Source organism: Typha latifolia, chromosome 7 (genome assembly GCF_019914945.1).
Source record: "Typha latifolia isolate L0001 chromosome 7, TyphaL0001v2, whole genome shotgun sequence".
NCBI classification, from domain to species: domain Eukaryota; kingdom Viridiplantae; phylum Streptophyta; class Magnoliopsida; order Poales; family Typhaceae; genus Typha; species Typha latifolia.
Genome location: NC_133092.1, coordinates 3,171,653 through 3,192,397, shown reverse-complemented (window position 1 = coordinate 3,192,397; position 20,745 = coordinate 3,171,653). Strand labels below are relative to the sequence as shown.

The 20,745-nt window shown below is 39.3% G+C and overlaps 6 protein-coding genes across 6 annotated transcripts; 5 read left to right on the top strand and 1 right to left on the bottom strand.

Annotated features, from left to right (window-relative positions):
- The first annotated feature begins 269 nt into the window (after window positions 1-269).
- On the top strand, window positions 270-8,327 carry LOC140791701 (exocyst complex component EXO70A1-like). The gene is made up of 12 exons (XM_073142318.1): window positions 270-668; window positions 759-854; window positions 980-1,185; window positions 1,963-2,199; window positions 2,540-2,678; window positions 2,751-2,963; window positions 3,721-3,926; window positions 4,905-5,105; window positions 5,178-5,277; window positions 6,476-6,585; window positions 6,668-6,814; window positions 7,831-8,327. Exons 1-12 carry the CDS (start codon window positions 528-530, stop codon window positions 7,946-7,948), a joined length of 1,914 nt encoding a protein of 637 aa, XP_072998419.1. The 5' UTR covers window positions 270-527; the 3' UTR covers window positions 7,949-8,327.
- Window positions 8,328-9,488: 1,161 nt separating this feature from the next.
- On the top strand, window positions 9,489-10,154 carry LOC140792156 (NDR1/HIN1-like protein 10). The gene has a single exon (XM_073142995.1). It carries the CDS (start codon window positions 9,489-9,491, stop codon window positions 10,152-10,154), a length of 666 nt encoding a protein of 221 aa, XP_072999096.1.
- A 1,298-nt stretch (window positions 10,155-11,452) lies between these two features.
- On the top strand, window positions 11,453-12,349 carry LOC140792349 (NDR1/HIN1-like protein 10). The gene has a single exon (XM_073143300.1). It carries the CDS (start codon window positions 11,556-11,558, stop codon window positions 12,252-12,254), a length of 699 nt encoding a protein of 232 aa, XP_072999401.1. The 5' UTR covers window positions 11,453-11,555; the 3' UTR covers window positions 12,255-12,349.
- A 1,966-nt stretch (window positions 12,350-14,315) lies between these two features.
- LOC140793086 (NDR1/HIN1-like protein 3) lies at window positions 14,316-15,304 on the top strand. The gene has a single exon (XM_073144453.1). The coding sequence runs from the start codon at window positions 14,447-14,449 to the stop codon at window positions 15,119-15,121; it is 675 nt and encodes a 224-aa protein (XP_073000554.1). The 5' UTR covers window positions 14,316-14,446; the 3' UTR covers window positions 15,122-15,304.
- A 2,117-nt stretch (window positions 15,305-17,421) lies between these two features.
- LOC140792727 (NDR1/HIN1-like protein 3) lies at window positions 17,422-18,514 on the top strand. The gene has a single exon (XM_073143890.1). It carries the CDS (start codon window positions 17,662-17,664, stop codon window positions 18,346-18,348), a length of 687 nt encoding a protein of 228 aa, XP_072999991.1. The 5' UTR covers window positions 17,422-17,661; the 3' UTR covers window positions 18,349-18,514.
- Window positions 18,515-19,596: 1,082 nt separating this feature from the next.
- On the bottom strand, window positions 19,597-20,596 carry LOC140792511 (uncharacterized). The gene has a single exon (XM_073143560.1). The coding sequence runs from the start codon at window positions 20,498-20,500 to the stop codon at window positions 19,889-19,891; it is 612 nt and encodes a 203-aa protein (XP_072999661.1). The 5' UTR covers window positions 20,501-20,596; the 3' UTR covers window positions 19,597-19,888.
- Window positions 20,597-20,745: the final 149 nt, after the last annotated feature.

Genomic DNA, 20,745 nt, shown 5'->3' with positions numbered 1-20,745 from the left:
ACAGAGGAGATTGAAAGACACGAAAGCGCAACTTAGGAGGATGAAAGATGAGCAAGAGAAGAAAAGTAGTTTAGGAATTTTTGCTTTTATTTAATAAGTCTAACCTCTCTTATTTTATCAATTATAAATGTGAGCGAGTTATAACTTTTCATTCTGCTATTAATGCCTTCTTATGACAAGTATAATTCTAGGGGGGTATTTTTTTTCACCTTTTTTTTTGTTTTTTGAGGGGTTTATTAATATATATGATTTCGAGTCAGACCAAGGTTAATTAACCTCTAAGAACGGCAACCAAAATGCCAGCTAGTGCGCGTAGTTTTCTTCTTCCCCACTTCCACCCTGGAAACAAGAATAGAAAAGGTCGCCCACTGGAGTATAGAGAAAAGCAAATTCCCTAAACCAAACCCCTCCACTCCTCTGGCTCTTTCTCTAGATCCATTTGTAAAGAAAATAAATAAATAAAAGAGTAAAGGAGTAAGAACAAGAAGAGGCGGAGGGAGGAGAAGGGGATCTTGCCCTCGACGGCGATGGAAACCCTAACGCAGAGGGCGAACCTCCTGCGCGAGTCGCTCCACCGGAGCGAGACCATAACAGATCGCATGGTTGCTATTCTTGGCTCCTTCGACCACCGCCTCTCCGCCCTCGAGTCCGCCATGCGCCCCACCCAGGTAGGTAGTTCTCAACACCTTCGATATTTTCCTTCGGCTCTTCTAGGGTTGGTGTTACAGTAGGTTCGTTGTGGCTTTGTTGTGGTGTAGTTGAGGACGCATGCGATTAGAACCGCTCACGAGAACATCGACAAGACGCTGAGGTCGGCGGACGTCATACTGGGGCAATTCGATCGCACTCGAGAGGTTTGGTTTTGGGCTAATTGAGATTCAATCTAGTGGAAATGATGTTTTCCGGATCGAATTAGTTGCAGATTTTGAGATTTTAAAATAAAATTTTCTTCTTCGTTCTTTCCCTCTTTTGGGCGTAGGCGGAGCGAGAAATACTGAAAGGGCCAAGCGAGGATCTGGAAGGTTTTCTGGAGGCAGTTGATCGGTTGAGGAGTATAGTGCGCTTTTTTAGCTCGAATAAGAGCTACAAGAGCAGTGATGGGGTTCTCAACCATGCTAATACACTGCTGGCTAAGGCCATCGCGAGGATGGAGGATGAGTTCCTGAAGCAATTATCTTCACGAAGGTTTGTTTCAGCAGATCCATTAGATGTTGATGAGTTAAGCGTGAAAGTCAAAGTGGTCGTCAAGGATAACTCTCACCGAAAATTAGGGTCATTGGTTGCTAGTCTACCCTTTCATTTCACCATATATTGACTCGCTATGTTTGTTCGCACTTCTCACTTAAGATTTTTGGAGTAACTGATTGATATGTTTGGAGTCCCTTGATTTAAATGTGTTTCAGTGACAAGGAACAAATTCCAGCACTACCACGTGTAATAATAGACAAGAGCTTCAATGGGATTGTACTACATCAGAATTGACAAGAACTTCAATGGGCTTGTACTACATCAGAACATATTCCTTAAATTCCTTAAAATGCATTCTTGTAACTTCTAAGCATGGAAGTATTTCAAGGCATCCTTCTTCAGCCCACACGGTTGGACACCGCAAATGCTAGTACAGTACCATATGTTGAATGCTTTCTCCTTCAGTCCTCTCTTGCTCCATCCTTCAAGCTTGAGAGGTTGAAGCTACTTGTTCAACAACCTTAATCTTGATAATACGATGTAATTAGTTCGATCGTTAGATTGCTTCAGGTGCATGTGGGTTGCTAGATACCGACTATAAGTGATATAGTGGTTGTGCTGATTGAAATGTTTGTCCTGGAAACATATCATTGGCATAAAAAGTGTTTCCTGTGATGGCTAATATTTCAACTTACTATATTCGAGGGTGCAGTGGCACGCCATTCTTGAAAATGCTCTGTCCATTGACCTAGTTCTCTTTCTCTTGGTTTTCAGCAAACCGGTGGAGCCTGACCACCTTTTTGATTGCCTTCCAAGTGCTCTTCGACCATCATCTGAGTCACCTGGGCAGCAGGCTGATAATGGCAGACACCCATCAGCTCCCAATCAATCAGAGCATCAAGTATACACACCTCCGACACTTATTGATCCACGTTTTTTGCCTCTTCTGTGTAAGTTAGCTCAACAGTTGGTTCAAGCTGGACACCAGCAGCAATGTCTGAAAATTTACAGGTACCACTTCATCTTTTTCCTAAAGCGAGGCTTGATCCTCTTCTTTTAATCTGTCCCATGGAAAAGTTTCCTTTCTGTCCAAGAAAGACTTGCTATAAGATCTTACGATACGGTGTTGTCAAAACAATTGCTATTGTCAAAAAGTTCACAATGTCCTTTCATTATTGCATCTCTATGCAGAAACGTTCATATGCACTAATATAAACACAAGATGCCTTTTTCTGCCATCTTAACTTCTTCAGTGATATAGTTACTATCTGCTTCAGTTTTGGTGATCTTCACCTCTTCCTTTTCGGTAATTAAATGGCTCACCTTGGTAAATTCTTCTCTTCTGATTCAGAGAAGCTCGTTCTTCAGCTTTAGAGAGGAGCCTTAAGAACCTGGGAGTTGAAAAACTGAGTAGAGAGGAGGTGCAGAAAATGCAGTGGGAGAGTATAGAGGCCAAAATAGGGAACTGGATTCACTTCATGCGAATTGCTGTATGAATTTCTAAACAAATTGCTTTTAACTGTGTTTACTGTTTGATCCCAAGTCATTTACCATTGAAACAGGTCAAATTGCTTTTTGCTGGGGAACGACAATTATGTGATAAAATGTTTGAAGGCATCAATTCTCTTAAGGATCAATGTTTTGCTGAAGTAACAGGGAACAGTATGGCAGTCCTCCTCAGTTTTGGAGAGGCTATTGCTAAAAGCAAAAGGTCACCAGAGAAGTTGTTTGTGCTGCTAGACATGTATGAGATAATGCGTGAACTACAACCGGAGGTAAATCTCTGAATGCATGTCACATAACTTCTGTCCTCAAAGCACAATAATGGTTTCAGCAAGAATGATGACATATATATCAGACCCTCATACCACAGAGCACAGTGTATATTATATTCATCTTAGATGTGGGCTTGCTTACTAGGGCATTCTTGTGCCTAATGGTTTGACAGTTTTTTTGCCAAGGACCTTGCATTGTGGGTTTTATGACTTTACAGAAGCTTTGGGTTTGCATATCTGATGGCGTGTTTTCATATAACAATTTTTCCATGCTTTTAGTATCTGGCCCTTTCTGATCCTCTTGCTATCCCAAACCATTTTCACACACCTTATTACCTTTTCTATTGAAGTATGTAACTTTGAGTTTTCGAACTGTTAAAGATATAATATTCAGCCAGTCCGTTACCTAACAACTAAAGTCTTTGAATGAATTAATTACCTAACATGGTATTAGAGCTTAATTTTCTAGATGTCTAAAATTTAAACCTCATTTAGCTCCATTTATTCCACATTTTCTATTATATATTTTTGTGTGGGGTGGAGGCTTGCACACTATTGTTCTTCATTTGTCCACGAGTGGTGCATAGGGCCACACATGGACATCTTAAATTTATGAAATGCATTGTTGGTTTGTTACTTAACAATTTAAGCCTTTGAATCAACTGGCTGTCTAACACAGACCAAACTTTTACCTGGAGACTATGTATATTTGCATCAAGTTTGTATTGATCTGTATCTTTGTAAATCGATTTCTTAGATTGAGGCCATTTTTGAGGGCAAAGCATGTTCTGGAATGCGAGAGTCAGCACTGAGTTTGACTAAGCAGTTGGCGCAAACTGCACAAGAGACCTTTGGAGATTTTGAGGAAGCAGTTGAAAAAGATGCAACGAAAAGTACTGTTCTTGATGGAACTGTGCACCCTTTAACAAGCTATGTTATTAATTATGTGAAGTTCCTATTTGAGTAAGTCATTTCATCTGTTTTTACTTCAAAAATTTAGTCTTCCTTGCCAAGTTATATGCATCTAACGCCAATCTTGTGGTGCTGGGCCTTATATTGTCATCTGTTTGAATTTGTTATTGATCTGTGATCTGTCTTTATGCTAGTAGTTGGGCCTGGCTAATATAATTTATCTATTTGAATTTGTTATTGATTTGTAATCTGTTTATGTTGCTATAATGGAGTTTACTAACTCTATATTCACGCCTCATTATAAATTAGAAAGTGGTTTTGTTATCAGTCTTTTTGACATATATTACAAGTTAAAAGAAATTGAATGCAATGTTTTTAAATGAAGTCGAGGTTATTCCTTCTTTGCTGATTAGTCCATCTGTAGTTTGGTTTATCCAATGTCTTCAAATACACGAAGCATCTGTCTGCATGCTATCACACTTTGTTATGTACAAGTTGCATTGTACTGGTCTGCACTTTTTGAAATCTTTTTCCATCTCCGTTTCTCGGTTTCTGTATTTGGAAACTTCCATTAAAAAAATTAGGGTTCTTCTTTCTTGCTCTTCCCATGACGTATTCTTTAATCTCCTTTTAGATGCTCTACATGATCTTGGGACTTCATTAGTTACTTCACCTCATGTCACAATACACCATGGTTTTTTTACCTTGCCACCTTGGAAGGCTCCTCCTGCTTTCATGTGTAATCCATTTGCTTTCTGTATGCAAGTTACATATAATATACTCATTAGTCATTACCATCTATCTCTTTCTTACGTTCATCATCTGTTCACTTCAATTGGGAACAAAACATTTGTCACGTCGCACATTTCAGTTACGTACCCAGATGCAGACAATGGTTGAAGTCATCTGATATAGCATATAGTATGTTTGATCTGAGAAGTTTGAAAGCAATGTTGTTAAATTTTATGATCACAAGTTAATGCTGCACTTTGCAGAATCATGTCTGACAGTCATCTGTGAAACTTGCAGCTATCAGTCAACATTAAAGCAGCTTTTTCAAGAGTTTGGAACGGGAGATGAAACAAATTCTCAACTGGCATCTGTCACAATGCGTATTATGCAGGCCCTTCAGACTAACCTGGATGCAAAATCTAAGCAATATAAGGATCCTTCTTTAGCATACCTCTTTCTTATGAACAACATTCACTATATAGTCAAATCCGTGCGCAGGTATGTCGCTTATTATGTCAGATACTATAAGCAGACATTTATGGCTAAAGTTGTGCTTCTATCTATTCTCAGATCAGAAGCAAAGGATTTGTTGGGTGATGATTGGATACAGAGACACCGGAGGGTTGTGCAACAAAATGCTAATCAATACAGAAGGGTTGCTTGGGCAAAGGTTTAGTTAGATAAATTTAAAAACCAATTGAACCTCATTATGCTCATTTGTCTCAGTGTAAACACGTTATTATTATATACTGGTGTCCTTTACATATCTGAATAATTTTTTAAGTTTTCACTGGATTGTTCACGTAATGGTAACATGGTCTTGTTATTGAGTTACGTTTCAAATGCCTTCCACTGTAAAGATTGCGTAGTTTGTATCATGCAATATGTGTATGATTCTAGTTAAGGTCCTATTTGCAAATCAAATGTCAGTTTGTTCTGGTTAAGGTCCTACTAGGGCTTGTAAACAGACTTTCATTTTCTTTTCCAATTTTCAATATATCATTCGGTACAATGATATGTTTATATTATATCAGAAGTCATACACGAAGGTTCTTTTTGCTTATGTTCTACTAAAGACTTATCTCTTGACACCCATAAAACTTGTTCAAACTATATATGTGCAACTAGAAATTTTTTAATAAAGCACATATGCCAAAATTCTAATTTTTCTGCTGAGACCATTTGAAGTACTTGTTAGATGTTTCTCATTAGAAAGTTTTTGGCCAAGACAGATGCAACTCGTCCAAACTGACCCAGTTTAGGACATTATATATTAATATTGATATTCTACTTGTGTAATTCAAGCAACTTCTGTAGAAACTACTTAGTTTCAGTACAAAATGGTAAGTTTTGGTGTCCTTTCCGTGATGGTTGGCCATCGTTTGGAATCATAATTTGAATATTACCTTTATTGAGGTTAATCTAAAAATTTTTTCAACTTGGAATAATTTGGGAAAGCAAGTAGATGAACAAGGCATTCTTCAAGGATTTTTTTTTAAATTACTTGTCTTTCTGGATTGCAAGAATTAAGTAAGAATTGTGCTTTTTTTTAGGCTTCAACAAATATATGAAGTGACAAGAATCAATGATTCACACACATCGATACCGTTGACACATTCTTGAGTTCTTGTACTTTTATCAAAATTTCTGGAATTTTCTGTTTGTTTCTATTTTTTCATTGCTTTGCATATTTCCATTTTGTAGGATGTTCGGTTTTTTGTTGTCTTTCCCCCCTAATTTTCAAATATAAGCTTTCCATTGTTTCAATACTAAAATTTCTTAATTGATAGCATCAAAAGTCTAGCTTCTGATACTCAATATGCTAGAATATGCATGCTGAATTAACTTTGTTCATGTGCCATTACCAGATATTGCAAAGCCTCTCTGGGCAGGGCTTGACTTCATCAGGAGGTAGTGGTGTTCCGGGGAGTGATGGAGGCAATAGCAGTGGAGCCTCAAGAACAGCTGTAAAAGAGAGGTCAGGCAGACATACTAGATCTTTTTTATTGTCACTCTGGATGTGGTATTTCCCATGATTGAGCCAGCTTTACTTCTTTCAGGTTTAGGTCTTTCAATATACAATTTGATGAGCTTCATCAGAGGCAGTGTCAATGGACTGTGCCTGATCAAGAACTCCGTGAGTCTTTGCGGCTTGCAGTTGCCGAAATTCTACTACCTGCATACAGATCTTTCATAAAGCGTTTTGGGTATGTTTCCATGCATATAATATTCCATGCCAACATTATTTACTGGACTTGTGCTTGGATATAAATATAGAAAGACAAACTCAATCTGTTACATGAGTATGTTTGATGAGAACTCTTGCTTATTGATTTTTAATGAAAATACTTGCAGTCTATCAGTCTTATATACTTCTACTTATGCTTAATATTTTGTACCTGTCATGGAAACATGATGACTTAATCAGGCAGATAAACCTCATCTTTGAGCAAATTTATCACTATTTTTGTTTGAAAGTCAGCCCATGCGGCCACCCCTAACAAGGTGGCCACATGTATATGGAATGCAGCCTGCCTATTTATCCTAGCTGCATAGGCCGGCAGTCAAGGTAGGGATGGCTCATTTGCGGTGGTTGGCAGATTGGGCGCAACTTGATGGATTGGGTTTAGGCACTAGTTTATGTGTTTTAAAGAAAAAACTCTTCCAAATCCCTCTTATTCTTCCAACTCTCTCCGAGTTATCATCCTCTTCAACTCTCGAGTGACGCATGGGTGGTAGTGGCAGTTGGCGATGGGCTCAGATGGTGGCGGTGCTGGTACTCCTCCCCCTCTCTCACCCTCTCTGTTCCCTTACCCCACCACCACTGATATCCTCACGCACTGCTGCTGACATCCTCACCAGTGGTTGGATAAGAACATTGTAGATCATTATAGGTTACTGCTAATCTGCTATGCTGATTTAATCTCTTATTTTTTGAGAAATTACTGCTGTGCTAAATTGTTAATAAGTAATTGGTTGATTACTGATTACTGTGAATCTGTGATTAGTGTGAAACAGTGAAACAGTGAAAACGTGATTCGATTACTTGAACACTTGAAACAAGTTGATTATGTTGTTTGCTAGCAGCATGCGTTCTGTTAGTTTTTCATAATAACTCTTTAAGTTTTATTATTTTTGGATTTTAGTATAGTGGACTAAATTTGAAACTTGTTTACTCTTTAGTTTTTCATGATTTTCTGATTCTCGTAATGTAATCTCACAGGCCTCTTATTGAGAATGGCAAGGGCCCTCAAAAGTACATAAAGTACACCCCAGAAGATCTTGAGCGAATGCTTGGTGAGTTTTTTGAGGGGAAAGCAACAAGTGAGGGAAGACGGTAGTTGCTACTGCCATTGAAGATAGTAAGTGAATGCTGTATGCCCAGCTCTACAGTTGCAAGGCATTCTTCAAGTTGTGTGATATTTCTTGCTTTGCTTTCGGCCAACTTTGTATAACATCCTCCTTGTACTTATTTTTTTGGCATGAGTCCATTTTACTTCAGGTTGGCATGAAGATTATCCTGCATTTTGTACAAAATCGTCCAGACTTTTTTTTTCCTTTGAGAATATTTTTTCATAAGTTTGACAGGAGATCAGCTCATATATTGTATATGTTTTTGTCGTCATTATTCTTGTAAGATTAATTTTCATAAAGTTGTCACGAGGACTATGATATATATATATCATATATTGTATACGTTTCGATTCCGGTTAGTTTCAATTTTCCAATTTGGCCTTGACCAATGAGTTTTGGTTTAAGATTTTATCAAGATTCAGCTATTACTGTTTTGTTTGGGGTAAAATTTAAAACAATGCACAGTTTAATGTCTGTTACTCGTTTCATCTCCTGATAAGACCAGTCCCTCTGACCTAAGTTGTAGACTTCAAAAGTTCTGATTGTCCATTTTATGACCTTGCTTATTGTATTGACGGAAAAATTGTGCTTGGATACTCGTGACTAGACTTAGTTTGGCAGGCTGAGGTTGAGAATGTTTCAAGGATCGGCTTATGATAAAGAGACCAAAGGAAAAAGGGAATTTCCCATTCCCATTCCCATTAGAATAGGCCACGCTATAAGTGCCAAGAATCCAACATTGTGTTAGTTTGATGTGATGGCTCGAAATTTGCTTATAAGCTGCCCTGAAGATTATATGGTACAAGCAAGTAATATGATTAAATGTTAAATTTTAAAAAAAAGCAGGTAGAAATTGCAATAAGAATGGTACTAAATGACTCAATTGTTAGTTAACATAATTTTTGAATCATCAAATGGCCAAATATTTAGCGCGTAGGAAAAGCACAAATTATACTGAAAAATAATTTTTTGTTGCACAGATAATTAAATAATGCAAACCAACAGTTTTACACAGCAACCATCTCTCTGTAGACATCCGTTTCTCTTATATATAACTTTCACATCACGGCCTTTGAAACCATCGCCGTTCTCAGATTGCCAATTGGATGCTTATGGGGATAATTGACTTACAGCTATTGTTTTATAATAAACATAGCCCTCTAAAGAAAATAAAAAATAGTAGTACATAAAATAAAATTTACGAACAATTCCATCATCATCTGCTCCTTATACCATGAAACATTGACGGGCCCTTCTTATTCGAAATCCAAGTGTCCTTTGAGATGTGAATCCATCTTTGATCGACGGATCGATCGAGCTAGCTTCTTCTTATAATTAGTTGGTAATTTAATCCATCTTATTCATGGAAAAGAAACCCATGAGACGACTTGGCTCAAACGAAAGTCTTATTATAATTGACGTGCCTTCACTTCCTATATTTCTATGTACCCAAACGATCTCAAAGACCATCAACTCTCTCTTCTCTTCCTCTCTGTCTCTACATCCCTCCGCTGTAGCTCCTCAACTATGCATCGAGGTCAGGCTCCTCTCCACTATTACAACCCTCTCAAAACAAACACAGACACAAGCAAAAGCCCATCTACTTGCTTCCGCTCCTTCCTCAAGATTCTATGCAAAGCCTTCATAATCTTTTTCGTCTTCGCCGTCGCCGCCGCCGTAATTCTCTGGCTCATCGTTTGGCCTCTCAGGATCAAAGTCACCGTTGACGCCGCCTCCCTCACCCGCTTCGCTCTCCTTCCGACCAACCCTCCATATCTCTACTACAACCTCTCCATCTTCGTTAGCTTCCGCAACCCTACCAAGAAGCTCGGCATCTACTACGATTGGCTCGAGGCCGACTCGTACTACGAGTCTGCACGGTTCAGCCGGGTGGCTCTGCCTACCTTCTACCTCGACGGGAAGAACTCGACGACGACGATGAGGTCGGTCATGGAGGGGAACTTCTATACATTCCTCGATAGCTCGGGTGTCGAGGAATTCAAGAACGAGAACAAGACGGGCTTCTTCGATGTCAAGGTGTGGCTCAATGGGCGTGTGAGGTACAAGCTAGGGTCTATGATCACGAATAACTACTCTTTGAGGGTGAAATGCCCGTTGAGGTTGCAGTTGGTGAGGGTAGGGGTTAAGGTGAATGAGTTCAAGAGGACTAACTGTAGAGTGGCCAACTATTGATGCGTTCTGCCAAGTTTCTTAATGTCGGATTACTGTTGGTATATTTGGAGACGTACTACCACCCCACCGTAGTCAAAGTGAAGCAGAACTATATACCAGTCAAAACTTGGAACATGAAGATTTATGAGCTCCATTTTTGATAGGTTGGGAGTTATATGACAATCTAATGCTAAGTTGCCTATATTTCATAATTTCAAAAGCTGGCCGCCAAAACTTCTAGCAATAAACTTTGACATGTCATGCTTTTTCTTTTTCTTTTTCTTTTTCTTTTTCTTTTTCTGATAGAAAAGTTTTGACATATTTATCATGCTGATCCACACCCACGTTTTTACTTGAATTTTTATTTTGTAATCCACTTTTATAGTTTTTAATTCTAATTAATTGGGTGTCCAGTGTCCTTGAGAAGGACGTTCCCCGAATAAATTCGCCAAACGGCAAAAGGTGAGCCGCTAGTGGATCGTCAGACAAACAAAAGTACTCGAATAATAATTCCTCGAAACTATGGGTTGGATTTTTTATTAACTATGAAAAATAACCACTAACATAAATAATTAGAGCTCGATTAATTTATCAGAACAGAACTCATAAATTAATAGTGTTATGTTATGTGCGTATTATTCAAATAAGTTGTGACCCGATTATAAGACATTGCTCACTTATTTAACTTGTATATTAAAAAAAGTATTTCTTTTATGTAACTTATATGCTAATATATCACGAAACAAAAAATAATATAAAATAAATTGATATCACCCTCATCTCTTTTCTCAACCTATAAATACAAAACTAACCAACTTTAGTGTGTAGTTGGGAGATAACTTTCGCATCGCATGACCGAAGATGTCTCACGGAGATTATGAAATCGACTTCAATCTCAAATAATTATTGTAGAAAAAATTATTTAGTAGTTGGTGATGACTCTGCTCAATGAGTTGACTCGCTTAATGGCTCAGCGATACGGTTGGCTTAGAGGAGAAGCGTAATGGTTTGGAACAATATTTCAGTGGTGTTTAGTTCGAAGCAATAGTTCGGAGACGTACATGATTTAAAAGCTTGATGGGTCTTAGTATCTTGTATCTAAGAATGATTAGCTCTTTGTCACGCTGTCAAAAGAAAAAGAAAGAACTATAAATACATAGAATATTGTTTCCCATATTAGCCTTAATTAGACGCGCCTATATTTTATAACTAGCTTATTAACTGCGTCATCTTCCTCACCATCCTCGAAACCTCTATATATTCCAACGCGCAAAAGACCGACTTCGTTCGAACTTGAGTCTTCCAAGAATTTTCGTACACTCCCGTCTCTATATATTCCTCTCTTCTCAATCCCTCCTCAAGCCCATCATCTCTCTCTCTCTCTCTCTCTCTAAACCCAATTAGCTCCTTAATTGATTAACCATGTATCAAACTCAACAAAACCAATTACCAGGAGGGTACTACGGGCCACCCATCCCTCCCCAAGCTTACTCCCAACCAAACAATTACTACTACGAGAACCAGGAGCGCCGGACGTGCTTGGGTTGCCTCGTCAGCACCATCCTGAAAGCCTTCATCGCCTTCTGGGTGGTAGTCGGCATCCTAATCCTCATCCTTTGGCTCGTCTACCGACCCCACGAGGTCAAAGTCGGCGTCGAGTCCGCCACCCTCACCAGCTTCAATCTCACCTCCACCAACCCTCCCAACCTCTCCTTCAACCTCTCTGCATCTGTGAGCATCCGAAACCCGAACGACAGAATCGGCATCTACTACGACTGGCTCGAGGCCGACTCCTATTACCGCGGCGAGCGGTTCGACTGGCTCGCGCTGCCGACTTTTTACCAGGGCCATAAGAACACGACCACGTTGGTTGCGGCAATTGAGGGGCAGTCGTATATCGGCCTTGGGACCAAAGAAGTTGCCGACTTCGGAAACGACAACAAGACGGGTTGGTTTGACGTGGACGTGTGGCTTTACGGCCGCGTGAGGTACAAGTTTGGGTCGACGGTGACGAGGAGGTATACTTTGAAGGCGAAGTGCCCGTTGAGTGTCCAATTAGTGGGGGCTGGGGGTGGGAATAGCGGGTTTGGGAGGACTAAGTGCGATATTGTTAGTTTCTGAATAGCGGGTCAAACAAGGTTGGCGGCGTTGTAAAAGGATTAGACTTCTCTTTGTCTTTTTTTTTTTAAAATAATAATTATTTATTCGTTTTGAAATGTACCATTCGAAGCTTCCTTCGATATTGTTCCGTTCAAATTAGGCTCTGCTTTTTTTTTTAAATCATTTATGTGTTCCGAGGCTAAATATGTGCTAGATAAAGACCTAATTCTTTTTAAATACAGAGACACTTAAATCGTCGCGCTGCTCCTTCAAATTAACCGTACTGTCGAGTCATTAACTAAGTCAAGTCGTTGAGCCAAGCCACTAAATCATCGAACCACTAAACAATTTCTTTATAATATTATTTGACGTTAGAGTTGAACCCTTGTCAATTAATTATTTGGCGTTAGAGTTGAACCCCTATCAATTAATAAATAATAAGATGGATTAGTAGTAAATTTAGAGGTGTAAACACATCAAGCTAGAGGGAGGGGGGCAGAAGAGGATGGCGTTGGTCGCCAGCATCGGGAAGAAGGCTAGAGATGGTGCTGCCATGGTGGGTTTGCACTTTGTATTTTGAGGGTGAAGATGAAGATAGGGAGAGAGGAAATGATAAAATAAATTAAGTAACAAAATGTCAGCGGCGAAAAATTAACAAAGAGAGAGAATCTAACTCCTGCTTAGCTTAAAATTAATTTTAAGCTCTTTATTTCCGCTCAATTTAACTCAAGTTGTGTAGAGTTGGCCTGACCCGCTAGTTTATTTTAACACTCTTATAATTTATTTAGTTGCAATATATATTTTCTTCTAATAGATCTATCAAGTTACCACTATAGTCTAGTAGTTGAGATTTATTAGCTAATGATAGAAATTATGAATTCAAAAGTATGTTTAAGTTAGTATGACCTGTTTTTCAGGAGAATAGACTGTCCAACCTATATAAAAAATGGCTATTATTTTTTTAACCTCTAATTATCCTATGGCTAAAATAAGTCAAAATTTGGACGTGGTCATCTGCGATGCCGATTAGTCTCATTAACATTTGCAAGGCTTGCAATTTTCGAGCTTGGTCTTCGTCTGAGTCCGATCCATCCTACGGTGCTTGGAGTCAGGCTCGGGCTGACCAACTTCCTGCAGCCCAGCCCAAGAGCAGCCGGATAATCCTCTTCCATCTCTCTCCTCCTTCTCCTTCCCCTTATTTGGGCTCGGGTAATCGAGGCTTATAAAGCATGACCTTAGCCTTGTTTACTTTGAGTTTAGAAACTCCACCTAAATTGATTCAGAGACCCCTAAACTAGTTTAGTAAATAAATATTTTTTTATATCTAATCAAATATTATAAGACTAAAATCCCATGTATTTTAGTCTTATAATATTATTTTCTTAATCATGACAATTCTGAAACTAACAATTTTACATCGAATTGTCATTTTAAACATCTTAATATGAACTGTAAACATGTACAATTCGATCGGTTAAAATTTCCGAGGTTGAATAATATTTAGTCAAAGTAATCCATATATGTCTAATAAATAGGTTATATTCATGTCTGCCAATCCTTAATAAAAAAAGAATTGCCCTCCTCAATTCTCTTCTAACTTTTTTTTTTCTTCCAATTAATTCTATGACTAATTAAATGACCCTTCCTTCTGTCCACCATTAGTACTTTTCTAATTTTCTTCATACCCGGGAACCAAACAGATTAGCCAAAACGAGCCTAATGAATGTCTGATAGGATGACTCTCACGACTTTCATTTCACCATTAATAGTCGTGCGTTTAGTTGAATAAAGAGCAATTGGGGTCTTCAATTAATTACTGCATAAGGATCTGTATATTATTCTAACTCAGACAAATTAAACATCGAATTAGTACGAGCTTCTAAGTTCTAACCAACTATTCACCCCTCTCGCGGCACCAATACAAGGAAACGTCTTAGATCATAAGTTTGCTATTGCCCGCAAACCTTCTCTCTTTTCCACCTCCTACTCCAATCAGAACGCGTTACCATCTCCTCAACGCGTTTCAATTCCTCCCTCCTTTTTCTCATCAGAAACTTCTCCTACCCTTCTCCATCGCTATTCTTCCTCCAGGCTCCTACCCTATATAAACACACTCCTCCTCATCTCATCCTTCCATCAATCAATTATAATACACACATCACAACTCTTCGCTTTTTTCTTCTCTTCTCCATCTTTAATTACTCGATCCTCTCATGGCTGATACGAAGTCAAGCCACCTAAACGGAGCCTACTACGGACCTCCGGTCCCCCCTCAGCACTCATACCGCAGCATGGGCCGTCGCTCCAGCTGCTGCGGCCCATGCTGTCTCCTCTCCGCTCTCTTCAAGCTCATCTTCACCATCGTCATCGTCGCCGGAATCATCGCCCTAGTCGTCTGGCTCGTCCTCCGCCCCAAAGATATCAAAGTCCACGTCACCTCCGCCACCCTCACCCAATTCAACCTCTCCTCCGCGAATAACCTGCAGTATGACCTCGCCCTCGACATGGACATCCGCAACCCGAACAAGAGGATCGGTATCTACTACGACTACATCGAGACGCAGGCGTTCTACGACGGCGATCGGTTCGGGTTCGGTAATCTGTCGCCGTTCTACCAAGGGCATAAGAACACCAGCACGATACATCCGGAGTTCAACGGGACGCAGCTATTGCTTGGAGACTCGGTTACGACGACGTATAATCGAGAGAAGAGTGAAGGGTATTACTATGTGGATGTGAAGGTTTACGCAAAGCTTAGGCTTAAGATTTGGATCTTTAAGATCCATCACATTAATCCTAAGATCAAGTGCAACTTGAAGTTGCCGGTGCCAGGCAACACCAACTCGACTGGGTCGTTCGAGGAGACCAAGTGCCATGTCGACTACTGATGATCATGGCATAGTACTGTGGATTAGTTGCTGTGACATGATGAGCTATTCATTGATTTATTTTACTTATCACTTGATATTATATACAGATGTATACATACATGTCATGTATATACTTGTATGAATAAATTATTATCTTGATATATATATATATATAAGGTGGTGATGTCAGTTGAGTTGACATATGTAATGTTTGACTTTGGATGCGTTTTAATTGGTAGGTTGCTTATGTAGCAAGCTAAGCAAGGTGAGCAGAATACCCGGATTTGACACGTAAGCTCAATTTGACACGTGGAGGCTCAACAAAGGTAACACGTTCAAGTTCACATGGTTCAGGTAGGAAAACCCGGGGCTCGAGATTATGATGTTTGGTCGAATTCTCTGTTTGGTTGGTAGTAATTGATTTTTGACAAGCTTTTTGCAACCGCCGTGTTGAATTGACATCCAAAGTAACGAAAGTCTAATAGAAGGTTATTATCTAATTTTTGTCTTTTTAATTTCCAAACTATCTAAGTTGATGCATGCCATTGTTGCTACTTGATATGTCAATATGTCATCATGACCTAATATATATTTTAATAGAAATTAATTAAAATCACACACCCTATTATATATACAACTATTTTTAACCCTTAAATTTTGCTTCAAAAATATCTGACTTAATTTTAATCTATTAATGGCCGATAAAATTAATAATAATTTTATTACTTTTTTAAACATAATACCCTTATTTGGCTTTAAAATATGGTTCTCCTTCTAATTTTTAACTTTGAAAAAATTACTTAAAAGTAGTAAGATCTATTTGCATATATAACTAACCACTAAGAAAAGTAATACCAGATGGGTGATAAATATTTATTTAATATAATATAATGTGAACGATAACAAAGTAAAAAAAAAAAAAGTGTTTCCAATAAATTCCTCTAAATTTTTACACTTGAATGCATCAATTTGGATTTAGAAGCCGCTGTCCGAGAAGCCGCTTTATTTGATAATTAAAATAAAATAATTATATGGACTATCACTATTTTTTATATATTTTTTTCGTTAACTTATTTTAAGGACATCCTAGATGAAAAGTAAAAAGATTAAAATACTCTTTATTTATTTATAATGACAGGACAATTAAGTTAGTTGGCTAATTAAATACGTTTTTTTTTTATTTCTTATTTGCCCTCCTTGCTAGCTCGGTCCTCCTCTCCACTAGCACCCTGTTCTCCTCCGATGCCATGTCTCCCTCCTTGTCGACGTTTTTCTCCAATGCCAATAGAAAACTCGTTAAGAAGCACTTCATCATCGATGGGTACGACTACTGAGTCGACGGATCGACGAGATTTGCTTGTCGGAGTTCCTTGACGACTCGTACATGGAGTGGAACCTAAATTTGATCATTTAAATTAAATTATAATATTATTTATTATAAATAAAGTGTGAGATTTATGTTAAAAAGTTATCGCTCTATCTCAACTAATTTTTATGTATCAAGTCGTATCGTTGTAATCTTTGGATGTTAATAAATAAATAATCTTAACCTATCGGCCTTTCCTCAACAAAAAAAAATTGTTAAAACATTTTAGTTTCCCTCGTCATTATCCACAACGATCTAGCACAAATTTAATAGTTTTATACTCTTATAAACAATTTTTAATGTCAACCAGCATTCAAACTTCTTTCACCAAAGGTATTTTGATTATTTCAGACGTATGATTACTTAATTTTTTTTTTTTATGATAGTAATACTAGGTACGCTATGATGGTGACAATAGGGAGTTTTCTAGAAAAGAAGATTCAACAGCTCTACAAATATTCTTATTCCGGATTAACTCAAGCGGCCAGCTCCAACCATTCTCCACTTGTTTTAAACGACATTTTGGATTCTTTAACTTATTTGATAACTTAACTATTACTTGTAAGCACTTACAAAGTCGTCCTATATTGTGCGTTAGTAGGACCTAGGACCCACCAAACTTTATAGCAGGGGGTGTTGCAGGAAATGCCCTCCCAAAATAACACCTCTACTTAATGACCCTTCTGTCCACTATGATCACTTTTCTTCAAACCCCGGAACAAAGTAGAGCTGAAAAATAATGAACCTAATAAATGTCTCATAGGATGACTCTTACGGCTTTCCTTTTTGCAGTAGTCGCGCGTATAGTTGAATAAAGAAGCTATTGGGGTCTTTAATTACTGCACAAAGATCTTATAGAAGTGCAAATATCTACGCGCTTCTAACTAACTATTCAGACTCTCACGGCCTGCACCTATATACAAGGAAACAACTTAGCTCACAAGTTTGCTGTTCCCCGTAACAACGTTCTCTCGTTTCCACGCCCTACTCCAATCCAAACGCGTTACCATCTCCTCAACGCGTTTCATTTCCTCCCTACTTTTCCATCAGAAACTTCTCCTACCCTTCTCCATCCCTATCCCTCCTCCAACCCTCTATAAACACTATCCTCCTCTCATCATTCCATCAATCAATTAACACACACATCATCACTATTCTTCTTTTCTCATCTCCATCTTTACTCGATCCTCTCATGGCTGACACGAAGCCAAGCCACCTAAATGGAGCCTACTACGGCCCTCCTGTGCCCCCTCAGCACTCATACCGCAGCATGGGCCGCCGTTCCAGCTGCTGTGGCCCGTGCTGTCTCGTCTCCGCTCTCTTCAAGCTCATCTTCTCCATCGTCTTCTTTTTCGCCATTGTCATCGGAATCATCGTCCTCGTCGGCTGGCTCCTCCTCCGCCCCAAAGAGATCAAAGTCCACGTCACCTCCGCCACCCTCACCCAATTCAACCTCTCCTCCGCGAATAACCTGCAGTACGATCTCGCCCTCGACATGGACATCCGCAACCCGAACAAGAGGATCGGAATCTACTACGACTACATCGAGACACAGGCGTTCTACGACGGCGATCGGTTCGGGTTCGGTACTCTGTCGCCGTTCTACCAAGGGCATAAGAACACCAGCACTATACATCCGGAGTTCAACGGGACGCAGCTATTGGTTGGAGACTCGGTTACGACGACCTATAATCGAGAGAAGAGTGAAGGGTATTACTATGTGGATGTGAAGGTTTACACGAAGCTTAGGCTTAAGATTTGGATCTTTAAGATCCATCGTAATCCTAAGACTAAGTGCAACTTGAAGTTGCCGGTGCCAGGCAACACGAACTCGACGGCGGCTTTCGAGGTGACCAAGTGCCATATCGACTACTGGTGATCATGGCATGGCATAGATTAGTTACTGTGAGATGATGAGTTAATTCATTGATTTATTTACGTTTCACTTGATATTATATATAGATGTATACATACATGGCATGTATATATACTTGTACGAATAAATTGATATCTAGCGGAGCCCTGACTCCGCCTTTGGTTTGATATATCTTTATATATATATTGTGGTGATGTTAGTTGAGTATGAGTTGTCTAGTGTTTCGACTTTGGACGCGTATTTAATTAGTAGTTTGCTTAGGTAGTAATGCGAGATACAAAGTTCGGATTTCCACCTAAGCTCAATTTGACACGTGGAGGCCCGACAAAGATATCACTATCCAAATACACGTCTACACGTGGTTTAGGTACGAATAACCAGGGCTCGAGATAATGATGTGTGCCTAAAATTCAAGTATCCAGCAACCAGTTTGGTTGTTAGTATTTGATTTTTTTTTTGACAAGCTTTTTGCAGTTAGAATTGAGATCCAACAAAGTAACAAAAGTATAACAAAAAGTTAATGTCTAAGTTTTTGGTTTTTAGTTCCGAAATTTCCAAGTTGATGCATGCCACGTTGCCACTTTATTATCCTGCACATTTTATTATGTATATATATATATATATATATATAATTATTTTTTAACCTTTATATTTTTTTAATATCTTAAAAATACCTTGAGTTAACTTTAAGATCCTACACATTATCATTTGACTTTAAAATATGATTCCTCTTTTATTTTGACATTAATTTAAAAAAAAATTTATTCAACTTTGTATATGTAGTTAATTTAAGTGATCTATATGATAATTAACCATTAAGAAGTAACACTAGATCGCCAGTAAAGGTAGAACATAAAGTAAGAATGATAAATATTTATTTGGTATAATTTGAATGATACTAAAGATAAAATGTACAGTATTTTTGATAAGCTATCTACATTTTAACACTTTAACACGCTATTCCAGACTTAGAAGCTGCTACGGCCCGAGTACAGCCCAGCCCATTAGATAAAAATAACAGTCAGACGTCGTTACTGTTAGATACTGCCATAGATTTGACACATAAACTACCGTAGATTTCTAAATAATAAAATAAGCTCAATCAGGTGACTACTAATATTCACGCAATTAATAATCTTAGCGAAGACCTAACTTCCCATACTAAATAAATTAAACCACCAAATGGACCACCCTTGGTCTTATCCAAATTAAACTAACCAAACTATCAAATATCAATGCCCAAATCTATCATTTTCCTCAAATACTTGGTACTCTTCTCCCATTGATGTTAAGATCTACCAACTTATTGTACTATGCACACACCGAAATTGATAGGTACACTCTCATTGCTGAGAAAAAGGAAAGAAAAGGCAGCTTCATCTCTCGCTCTCTGTAAGGAGACGAGGAGTGCATCTTGTCCAATAGGAGGAGTGTTCTTAACCAAACAATGGAAAGTATTCGAAAAAAGGAAAAGAGATAACCATACTGGACTAACGCTTGCGAACGATCTCCGCCATCGACTCCTTCCTCGAACCACTATCCACTAGATCCTCCCCACGTCTCGTGCAGGAGACGCAGTTGGCGTGTAGAACGGCGGGGACGGAGATGGCGTCGAGAACGGCGTCTCTTCCTCCTCCTCCTCCTCCTCCTCCGCCGTCACCGCCTCCATCCGCACCGGCCCATCGGCCTCCCCCGCACTCCTCAACCCGCTTCGGCCGCCACCTCCGCTGTTCGATTCCCTATCTTCATCGATCGTATAGAGAACCCTTGAAGGCCCTCCGCTCTTCGTGCGCCACTTCTCGAGATCTACGCCTACCTCCTCCTCCTCCTCTTCGTCCGACTCCGGGGGCGGAGGCGGCGGCGGTAGAGGAGGAGATAGCTTCGACGGCGGCGCCGGGGGAGCGGAGGCAGCGGAGGTGGGTTCTACTTGGGATTGGTTCCTCAAGCAGAGGAAGTAGAGGATGAGTTCTTTGGAGGGGGCATCGCCGCCAGAGACATCCCCGGAGATGGAGGCGAGCTCGGAGTCGTCTGAGGAGGCGGCGCGACGGAAGCGGCGGCGGTAGTAGAGGACGTAGATGAGCTCGAGGGAGAAGCCCAGGACGAGGAAGACGAGGACGAGGATTAGAACTACACCTAGTTTGCTCACGCCACTCATCTTTTGAGAGAGAGAGAGAGAGAGAGAGAGATAGAAATGGAAATGGTAGCTTAAGTTCGAATAGTTTCTAATTAAAAGGAGACGTTTGGTTCTGCTTAGAAATTTTAAATCCAAGAAATAAAGGTTTTCCTCTAAATTAAAAGACTATTCCTTTTACCTCAACTAAGATTTATGTTAAGAAAATCATAACAAAGGTGGGAAAGATTTTTATTTTAAGAGTAGTGGGAGAGTAGTGGGACCTTAAT